Below are 11,229 nucleotides of genomic sequence, written 5' to 3' on the forward strand. Positions count from 1 at the left end.
ATAAACCCAAACGGGCTCGGCCCGGTCCGGTCCAATATTTAATTAATCCATTTAATTATACCCGATCCGTGAATTAATTAATCAAATTAATTAATTCGGGAATATAAATAACAAATTCAATTAATTAATTTATCCAACGATTGTTAAATTAACTAATTGACAATTTGCAATCTTCCAATTCTCTTTTGCGTGCGACCCATTAGGTTCCCGAGCACGATACCTAACGACGTGAAATATTATTTTGATCTAATCAAAATTGATAAATTAAAACACCCTTTTAATTTATCGTCAATTCACACTCGTCGTCCCAGATTGACATTTAGCAATGTGTCAGAGCAATACATGGACGAAAAATGTCATGTGGTATGACAAAACCAAACTCGTTCTTTTATCGTGAAACTTTAATCGCTTCGTCAATATGATCCGATCAATTACGAGATATGGAATTGTATCAATCCCGAATATCGATCATATCTTTCACTCCACTATTAAGTCAATATAAGTGAAAACTCCTTTTCAACTTATGAGTACACCTTGACCAAATATTTCGTTATCGACTTAATTGAATGAAACGCAGATCATAATCTCCTACTATCTAAGAGTGACGAATCCTTTATTGATCAATCACAACCTTCATACGATCCTTGACGTATCCGAACGATATCGTATTAGCGCCCCTATGCAGAGCAACATATAACACCGTCAAAGTATGAATGTCCTCATATCAGGTACCATAACGACCTCAAGTCTAAGGATCAATTCCACTACCGAACGTTAGAGATTAACCACTGATACTCAGATAATTATCCATGTGAAATCTCTCGGCGGGTCTCCAATATTTTGTTCTATAGCAAAACATTTACGTGTCATTTAAGTGTCACCACACTTTAGCTTGTGAGATCAGCTACTTACTTCACAAGTAAGAAATGTCACACGTGATGGTCTATCCGTAATAACGATATCCGTATCTCGTTATTACTTACGACCATGGACGATTTACGATTCAATCAGATGTAATTTTTATCTCACAATCACAACTCCTTGTGATTAACAAATTATGAAGATTTAAATATACGGATTCTATTAATTATTTAATTGTCTATTAATTAAATAATAGATCTGTCATTAAATTGTATTAATTATATAAAGTATTTATATCCAAAGTTGATTGGACCTAGGGCATAATATTTACAACACGTACATTTTTCGTGTATATAATCGTTGACACCCCCTCACATTGAGGGAGGAACGCACATAATTTATTATGCTTGGACTCCCCTCCACGTGAGGGAGGTGTCATCTATTCTGTACATCGAAAGTGTACAAATAGATTAATTCTTAAAATAATGAGTGGAGCTGTTCGATTATTTATGATACTAAGATCAATTTATAAGTATTGTAGAAGAATTCTAATTCTTTTTCACCATTCCAAGTCCATTAGGACGACTAGAGACTGTTCAAAATAGATATCCTTTTCTCTGGCAACTCTGAAGAAAATTTCTAGAAGTTCAAGTTTGGAAAATTAGAATTAAAAAAAAAAAAAATTAAAAGAAGTCGCGTGTAGGACCAGTTTACATGCACCGTTCCGTTCCGCGCGGAAAAGACCAAAAAACCCCCCAAGGTATGCAGATGGTACCATTTTCCATTCCCGTAATATACCCTAATCTTTCCTCTAAATTCCGAACGTATCCCTATCGAGAACCAAAACTCAGAAAACCCAGAAGCAATCTCATTATTTCAGTCTCTCCCCTCCTCTTTCTCTTCTAGAATTACATTATTTGTTCTGTGTTTAATCGTTCGGATCGGACGGCTGTAATTTCTCCAATCATGACGATGATGGCTCCTCAATCGTTAGATGTAACTTCCATCTCTTTTTCCGCATCCATTCTCCAATTTTCACTTCTCACTCACTCCCTTACCTGTTTATCTCTGCATATGCATGCATCCATATATCTATATTAATTGATTTTTTAAATTGTCTTACGGTTTATAATTGGATGTGCCTGTCTCTGTGTGTGTGTGCATGAGGGCTGGGAATTGTGATCGACTAGGGTTTTTTGGGTAATGGAAAGGGAATTTTACGTTACGGAATTGAGAAGTTTGCACAATTGCGTCGATTTACTTATTGAGGGAAGTCTTTGGGGTTTAATTGTGGCAAAAGGCTAGGGTTTACTGGATGAAACTTGATTTTTATTTTTTATTTTTTTTTTATTTTTTTTGAATTTTAGCAACAGGAGGACGAAGAGATGCTGGTGCCGCACTCAAATTTAGTCGAAGGTCCTCAGCCTTTAGTCGAAAGTCCGCAGCCTATGGAAGGTTTGCCTTTATTCCACGGTGCTTAAATTTGTCTCTGTATTAATAAATATGAGTTCATACCTATGAAGTAGTGTTTTAATTGATTGCTTACTGGGTTACATTTGGCGTACAAATGTTCAGTCTGTCACGTTCTTCTTCTTCTTCTTTTTTTTTTTTTTTTGCCCCTGAATTGGGTTTTGAATTTGTGTCTGATATACCAGTGGCATCAACAAACAATGCTGGGGCAACGGAGAACCAGGCAAGCGACGAGCCATCTGATATACCAGTGGCATCAACAAACAATGCTGGGGCAACGGAGAACCAGGCAAGCGACGAGCCACAAGCATCACGATTCACGTGGACAATTGAGAACTTTTCTCGCTTGAATGTGAAGAAGCTCTATTCTGAGGTCTTTGTTGTTGGAGGTTATAAATGGTAATTGGTTCCACTTTTCTTTTCTTCCAATTTGCACTGTGTTAGAAATGATATGTTAGTTGGTGCACATTAAGAAGTTCTTGTTTATCTTATCCCTCATTATGAAGAACGACCTGATTGCTTTTTTATTTTTATTGTCTTGGTCAGGCGGGTGCTTATTTTTCCAAAAGGAAACAATGTGGAGTACTTGTCAATGTATTTAGATGTGGCCAATTCAGCAAACTTGCCATATGGTTGGACTAGATATGCACAGTTTAGCTTGGCTGTAGTCAATCAAATCCATAGCAAGTATACAGTAAAAAAGGGTATCTCCTAGCACTTCTCCCAATGTCTAATTTTCCTCCTGTAGCTAAAGCATGATCTTGCATTCGTTTTTGTTTCCTTATTCACATCAAGGATTTTCCTTAATCACTTTCTGCTTCTTATTTACCTAGCTAAAGCTTGTTATTCATGTGTCACTTTTACTTGCTTCATATTCTATGTTAGTTATTTTTGTGGAAACACCCATTTTTTTTAATGCCAGAATTGAATTCCCTGATAAGAAGAAGAAGGAACAATAATTTGCAAAATAACATGGAAGGATAAGATATAAGTGAATCCAGTGTACATAATAACATACTGGTTTGTTTTTCATTAATAATTTTTTGCATTATCACGCCTTATTACTTTGCTCAAAACAATTTGTTTGTCGTGAAGGGTTAATTGTTATGCAACTAACTGAAAATCAGTCCTCAAAAGGTGTGCACACGTAGTTTTTTATGTTATTTCCCTCCCCTTGTATTGAAGACCGATTGACTTACCAGCCTTGATCGTTTCAAAGGGCGATGCTACGATACCGATCCTGTTATTGGAGAAGCGATCAACATATCTATTATGTGTAATATACCCTGAATAAGAAAATTAGTTTTGTGCATTTTGCTTACTTCTTACTAAATTTAGACCCTTCTCTTCAAGTTTCCATTCTATTGGTGGAGTTATCAAAGTGAAGATTATAATAATCTTAACGAGTAATCACTTTGTCCTGAAAAGCTTCACCAGGATCAAAAATTAGATAAGTGGGTTAATTTCTCTTTTTGATGGAACCTGTAATTTATCTGGGTCCCTCCACTCAAATGAAACTTACAAGTACTCTTTTGATCATAAATGCTGTGATATACAACTCTATTTTTTGGATTCAACAGACACACAACACCAGTTTAGTCAAAGGGAGAGTGATTGGGGTTTCACTTCTTTCATGCCTCTTAGTGAGCTTTATGACCCTAGTAAGGGTTATATTGTGAATGATACATGTGTTGTGGAAGCTGATGTTGCTGTCCGGAAGGTCATTGATTACTTGACATATGACTCGAAGAAGGAGACAGGTTTTGTTGGACTTAAGAATCAGGGAGCAACTTGTTACATGAACTCTCTCCTTCAAACTTTGTACCATATTCCTTATTTCAGAAAGGTTGGTCATGATTTGTAAAATAGTTTCACTTGTGAATTCATTTATTGGGTAAAAATTGAAGAAGCCTTAATTTGCACTGTGCTGTATCAGGCTGTGTATCATATGCCCACGACAGAGAATGATATGCCCTCAGGGAGCATTCCTTTGGCCCTACAGAGTTTATTTTATAAGCTCCAATATAATGACACCAGTGTGGCTACAAAAGAATTGACTAAATCATTTGGATGGGACACGTATGATTCCTTTATGCAGCATGATGTGCAAGAACTCAATAGAGTTTTGTGTGAAAAGCTTGAAGACAAGATGAAGGTCTGGTATTCTGACAGCATTTCTCCTTTCGTTGCTTCTTTTTTAAATGAAAGTATTCTCCTTTCTTTGCAATGTCCTTGATTCTCATAGATTAATTTGAATAATTGATTCATTACCTATTTTCAACTGTCTTTATTGGCACAGGGAACTGTTGTTGAAGGGACAATACAAAAATTGTTCGAAGGGCATCACATGAACTACATCGAATGTATTAATGTAGACTTCAAATCGACAAGAAAAGAGTCATTTTATGGTTAGTTGTTTCCCAGTATTGTTCTCTGTTTGTTAATTTTAGACAGATGAACTTATTCTAGTACATGTGGTGGCAGACCTTCAACTGGATGTTAAAGGCTGCAAGGATGTTTATGCTTCCTTTGACAAGTACGTGGAAGTTGAACGTCTTGAAGGAGATAATAAATATCATTCTGAAGAACATGGTTTGCAGGTTTGATACTCCTCTGAAAAAGGATGACATAAGTTGTGTGTGTCCACTTGAAGTTTTTTTCTGAGTGGTATTTTCAATGGAGATCAAAAGATCACTTGAAGTGTTTTTTTATAAATGGTATTTTAATTCCTTTGTAAATTGATATATATATATTTTTTTGCCAAAAAAAAAAAAAAAAAAAAAAAAAAAAAAACCAAAAAAAAATAGGGTGTTTTTTTTTTTTTTTCCAAAAAAAAAAAAAAACCAAAAAAAAATAGGGTGTTTTTTTTTTTTTTTCCAAAAAAAAAAAAAAACCAAAAAAAAATAGGGTGTTTTTTTTTTTTTTTCCAAAAAAAAAAAAAAACCAAAAAAAAATAGGGTGTTTTTTTTTTTTTTTCCAAAAAAAAAAAAAAAAAAAAAAAAAAAAAACTGCCTACTTGCTTTAGGACTTTTGATTGCTAGGCCTACTATTCTTAGTCAGGCAGGACTCAGCCTGCCTTACGCCTATAGGCGACTGCAACTCCAACTTGCTCCTTCTGGGATGTGCTATTTTGTGATATTTTCACTGTATCGTATCTTTGATGAGTATTATCTACGTGATTTCTAATTTTGTAAGTTATTTTCTGTAGTAATGTTTAAAATGGTAGAAATGGGTACTGAGGCGCTTTTTTGCTTGCCTTGAGGCATAAGCCTCACAACACACCTAAAAATTTAGCCAAAAAATATTATAAACAAAATAATATAAAAAGAAGAATTTGAGAATTAAAAAGAAAATTTAAAATAGGAGAAGGAGAGGGAGGGTAAATATGTGCCAGAGTTTCAGAACTGCCGGTTGCCTCCTTGAAATCTTGTGGAAGAAATTTCTTGTGTCTTGGGGGAGTAGTGAAGAGTGGGGTAGGGTAGTGAGGTTGTTTAGGCATTCATACTTTAGTCAAAGAATTGACGTGCCCAGTTTTATTGTTCTATTTGAGAAGAAGATGCACCCAACTAAAAAGGCTGTTTTATTTGAAAGTCAGTTTTAGACTTGCAAAAAGGGGGAAAAGAATTCTAATGTCACATCAAATCTGAGGTGCACGCCTCACGTGCCTTGAGGCGTGTGGCTCATTCAATGATATGCCTGCCTCAATATAAAACACTGTAATTTGCACCTTGAGGCACGCCTCGTTTCCGCCTTCTCAAATCTTGATCAAGAGCAATAATATTGTTCGGGCAACCAAGAACAGGACTATTATATCTAAGAACTTGATCATATTCTTTTTTCCGCAGTATGGGTTGCTTGGTACGGTGTAGATTGTCCTGTATTGAGTATTCTGTTTCATGAGTCTGTATTCTGTGGCATTTAGTAACTTGTTTGGATATATGGCAAATAGTCTGATGAAGTCCATCCAATAGGAAAAGCAGGAAAGGAAACCCCTTTTACATGGATAAAACTGGAGCAGGAGGTCCTTGATAATTTTATCGTGATTTCAGGTTAGAATCTGTCTTGTTGACAACTAGTCCTGCCTGACCGTAGAACCAATTTATAGGCACCAAATTTTCTAGCGTTAGGCGATAACATCTATGAAAAATGCAATGTCAACTTATGCTTTCATTACGTGTTTGTTAGTAAAAGTTGCCTACTTTGATCTGGAATTAGTAAATCGCTACTAAGTAAATTCTTAAAATTAAGCACTAATGCCACTGTGAGACAACTCTTTCTCGATTATTTAAACACTGAAAAGTAAACTTGCCTGGTTGTTTAGCTTTGGGCATTCTCTTCTAATACCCCCGTCCTTGAACTGTATAATAACTGGATTTCAATTGATCCCTAGAAATATTTCTTTCATGTAGATTTATATCTACTAGCATTTTGTATGTTATGGGCATGTTTTCTGTATAATTACTTGACGCGTGGAGATTACATGGCAGTGTAGAGTCTTTTCATGTTTTTATTTTTAGTTTCCATCTTCCTACTTCAAGATGTTTAAATTGCTATCTTTGCTCGTCTAAGCTAACTGGGCAGTGTTGTTTTGTATTTTTTGTTCCTTTAAACACAAGTTTTATAGAATATTGCTAGTTTTTAACATTCTGGAACACAACTTGCACCATGGAAGGTGTACCTCCCTCTGGTGTAACAAAACTTTGCTTTGTTTTAGCAAATAATGTTCTCTGGCTGGATGCTTGCCGGTACCAATAAACCGAGGAGTTCATATCTTGTTAGTCCATTTTGTTATTTTTTGGCAGCATGGAAGGTTGATGTCACTATTTTGATCCATTACATAATCCTCTGATGTAAGGAAAAGGGCATTTTTTTCTCAGTCCTAATGCTTGATTAGTCTGAGAAGCTATGTGAACTGGTTGGCTCCATACCTCTGGTCATTGATGAAAGGCTTTCCTATGCTGTTTGAACATACTTTTTGAGTTGATGGTATTTAGTTGTGAGATTCTGTGATATTGCATTTCGTCTGTCAAAGCCCAATCTTCAGGCCAATGGAGAAAGTTGATAATTGTAAATATTAAAAACTTCAGCGAACTTTGTTAATGCTTTTTATTTTATTTTTTTTACATGTTCCTTGGTCTATGATTTAATGCACATATCAGTTCATTTGAATGATCATATCACTCCATTGAATTTTGTTCTAAAGATTTAATTTGTAATATTAGGATTCCAAGAAGGGGGTCTTGTTCATCGACTTCCCTCCAGTTCTTCAGCTTCAGCTAAAGCGCTTTGAATATGATTTTATGAGAGACATAATGGTTAAGGTCAGTCGCTAAATTTTAATGATTTTCTTTTGTACTCAATTTAAGGTGGGTGCTTCTATAGTCGTCTCTTTTGTAATTAGTTTTTTCATGTATCGATGTTTTAGGGCTCTACCAATCTGTTTCTACACTCCCTTGCATCGTCGTCAGCTATGTATTATATTTTTCACTATTTTCTTTATGAATAGGATGGCAGCTATTGTTTCTTCTGCTTCATAGTTTTACCTCAATTACAATTGAGTTAAAAGGGGGAAAGAATCACCTTCTGTTAAAATAAGCTCATAAGTTTCTTGCATTTGGAAAATGGCCACCTTTCTTGGGTGCCTTCGTGTCTGATTGCCTTCTAGGTACACTTGACGGTATATGTATCAAATGTGCTTCCACACTAGTACATTTTGCTTCTATGTTATTTTTCTTTTTTTGAGATCTCCTTGCCATCCTCCAAATTTCTTCACAATAGGGTGAGAACAATGTGTATATTAAGCCCCTGTTTGATCCCTATTTTTGAGGTAAAATGCATTGTGAAATAGTAATTTTTTGGAGAATGTGTGGTTAAGAAGTACGGAAAAGTTTTTGAAATACATGTATAATTATTTTATGGGAAAATGTATGGTTGAAAATGAGATTTGAAAAAATTCATTATTGAAAAAATGGGGCTCAAACAGGGGCTAAGTCTTGTTGTTGACTCTATTCTTGATGGAACTGTTAATAACATGAACTCCTAGATATTAGTGGATGTTTAGCATTAATTGAATATTGCACTGATTCATATTTTTTAATTTGGTTTGGTCCTATTCACTTTGTTTTGTTATTGAAACAGGAGTTTGTATCTGAAAGGATCCTTTCTTGTAAATTTCACTTTATTGAAATATGTTTGGACATTTTGAAGTTGAAGTTCTAATGTATTACATTAATATCATCATTTGAGCTAGACAAGACAAAAATGTCATGTTGGAGCAGAAAGTTACTTCTGTGTTGTATCAGTCGGCCTAAAACTTTAAGTATTCCTATAGTTCATATTTCTTGATTCATGAGTTTATTCTCTGCGTAAGACAATTGCATCAAAGATATGCTAATATAATATAAGATACCAAAAATGATTTTGAATGGTAAGAGACAGACTTAACATGGATGCATGGTGATGTCTAATGAAAATATGTTATCATCTTTCGTGTTTAACCTTCTTTTGTTGGCTCATCTTTCTAGATCCATTTTTGTTGATGGCAAGGTGTGCCTTTTGTTTTTGGAGCATTGTTAAAGGGGTAGTGAGACTAGAGATAAGCATTGCATGCCTTGTAAAAAAGGACATGCTATTGGTTCAATTTTGTACACAACTAAAGTATCCTTGAAGAATTGGTTATTCTGTCTTAGGAATATATTTTTTTGAATACATGATCATTAGTTAAGATTTGGAAATTGGAAATGTTAGTTTGTTCTCTTATTGATGTAGGACAATCCTATCATAAATATGATAAAAGTTGGTTATTTATTATAGGATTTCCTGTTGTAATAGAACTTTATCTCTTTTTCTTCTTCTTTTTTTATTTAGAATATGAATTATTTTTCTTTATTGATTAGAATAGGATTTCTTCTTTATTTTACATGAGGATTTTAGTTTTATTTCCTTTTAGTATATTAGTTTAGTTTCCTTATATAAGTAAGATTAGGGAATTATCTTGCAAATCATCGATTCAATACAATAAAATTATTCCCAACATAGTTTCTAGCTTTTTGCTTTATTCATGTTTCAAGAATTCTAATTCCGCTTCTGCAGTGTGGAAGCATTATTCTTTGTGTAGATAGTGTCAAATCCCTTCAGGGTAATCAGAAGCTGAGAAAACAAGGGAGAAGGATCATTATCAATTTCTTAATGTTGTAATCAATTTTGAGTAATCAAAGTGTAATGTCTTTTATATTATGAAAAATCTAATGATTTGATCATGGCATTCAAGTGAAAATAATTCATTTCCGTGAGCTAGCCACTTTATTTATATTAAAGTCGTGTCTTTGTAAATGGTCTGTTTAGTTTGTGCACCAAATGGATTTTTTGCAAAAATTTTTACTGGAAGCATATGAAGTTTTATCTAATCTTTTTCTTTTTAACATTTTGTAAATCAAAGCCCTGGTGTTGATGTGATATATTTATCTTTTTCTTAATATGGTAGATCTATTTTGATTCAATGTCTAAAATTTCTTTTATGGTGCATAGATAAATGACAGGTATGAATTTCCTTTGGAACTTGACCTTGATAGAGACAATGGTAAATATTTGTCGCCTGATGCAGATAGGAGCGTTCGTAACCTTTACATGCTCCATAGGTAGTTTGCTCTCCCTCCTCTCCTCTTCTATCCAATGTATCCATTTATCTGCCCTTGTATGTGTGTTTGTCCATTGCACTTGCAAGGTGGGTAAGAAACTAAAATTGAATTAGAAAGGGATCAGAAAGAAACAAATGCTTGTGTAAAGAAATCTCATTACAGATTTTTGTGTAGTTGGTTGAGTTCCTCTATTACACCTCCTCGGTTGGATTGCCTTCCTCAACATGCAACTGGAGACCTGCATTGTAGTTCTTGGTTTTTTTCCATTTGCTCATCCACGTTTCCTGTAAAATCTTCTCTGTGCTTGTGAATTCCTGACTGTGTCTCGAGTTGCTTACAATCTTAATATCAGAAAATATGATTACATATTTGCTTAAAAATCATTTGGTATTTATGTTTTCTTGGAAGTTGGATTATCCAACTGGGTATCTGGTTGTAAGGTCTGTGGATCAAATTTAGTAATCCTAAATATTGGTCTGTCTCTGTAATTGATTGATTTGAGTATTCAGCTGGAAATCTGGTTAAGATGTATGTGGAGCAATGGAGTAATATGAATGAAATATTTGTTTGTCTCAGTAACTTTTGATTGAGTTACGATATTGAATCTTGATATGAGAAAGGTACAATGAATAATGATGTTTAACAAAGCAATTTACTGGCTGTCTCTATATGTGACAGTGCCCTTTTTTATATAATTGTCAAAAGTGATTTTCTATTTATTTTGTGCAACTTGTTCGGGTGCAGATCTGAGTAATTCACTTTTTCCTTTAAACGGCAATTGTTGTGATACTTATTGAGCGCCCTTGGTGAATAATAGATAACTGGTTGCCTTCATAATAATTAGACCATCTATGTTTGAGGTGCACTTCTTTGTGCATGACTTCCATTAGATCAGCCTTGGATCTTGGTACACTAGTTGAAAAGTTAAAAGGTCTGCGAAATTTTTGATCTGAAATCTGGACATGTTTTGACATTAGAAGTTGCCCTCCTAATAGTCTATTAAGGACATTTTATGAGGTGAGTGTCATATGTGGAAAGGCCTATTAGAGGTACTTCTGTGATTATTTCCACTAATTTTGTTATTGATAAATATTCCTCTTATACGATGTTTTCACTTACCTTCTTGCCTTTTGTTCTCTTGTTTTCTTCCTTTGCAACAGTGTTCTGGTTCATAGCGGCGGGGTGCATGGTGGACATTATTATGCTTTTATCAGGCCAACTCTTTCCGAGCAGTGGTAAGTGTCATACTTCTGAAGAATCC

At 34.6% G+C, this 11,229-nt stretch overlaps 1 protein-coding gene across 2 annotated transcripts in view; it reads left to right on the forward strand.

Moving 5' to 3' along the window:
* The first annotated feature begins 1,699 nt into the window (after positions 1-1,699).
* The window catches only part of LOC111375043 (ubiquitin carboxyl-terminal hydrolase 12-like), a 20,790-nt gene continuing 11,260 nt past the window's right edge, over positions 1,700-11,229 (forward strand). Inside the window, exons 1-11 of one of the 2 annotated variants that reach the window (XR_002699250.1) lie at positions 1,700-1,857; positions 2,229-2,316; positions 2,583-2,730; positions 2,878-3,035; positions 3,912-4,177; positions 4,268-4,486; positions 4,631-4,739; positions 4,816-4,931; positions 7,554-7,652; positions 9,859-9,968; positions 11,129-11,203. Coding sequence is in view for 1 of the 2 variants with exons in the window: in XM_022997834.1 (XP_022853602.1) it covers positions 1,828-1,857; positions 2,229-2,316; positions 2,583-2,730; positions 2,878-3,035; positions 3,912-4,177; positions 4,268-4,486; positions 4,631-4,739; positions 4,816-4,931; positions 7,554-7,652; positions 9,859-9,968; positions 11,129-11,203 (1,418 nt within the window). In the remaining variant the exon portion in view is untranslated. The remainder of the gene's footprint in view (positions 1,858-2,228; positions 2,317-2,582; positions 2,731-2,877; positions 3,036-3,911; positions 4,178-4,267; positions 4,487-4,630; positions 4,740-4,815; positions 4,932-7,553; positions 7,653-9,858; positions 9,969-11,128; positions 11,204-11,229) is intronic. The other variant, XM_022997834.1, reaches the window with a different exon arrangement.

The sequence above is a fragment of the Olea europaea genome, unplaced genomic scaffold (assembly GCF_002742605.1).
Source record: "Olea europaea var. sylvestris unplaced genomic scaffold, O_europaea_v1 scaffold1329, whole genome shotgun sequence".
Lineage (NCBI taxonomy): Eukaryota > Viridiplantae > Streptophyta > Magnoliopsida > Lamiales > Oleaceae > Olea > Olea europaea.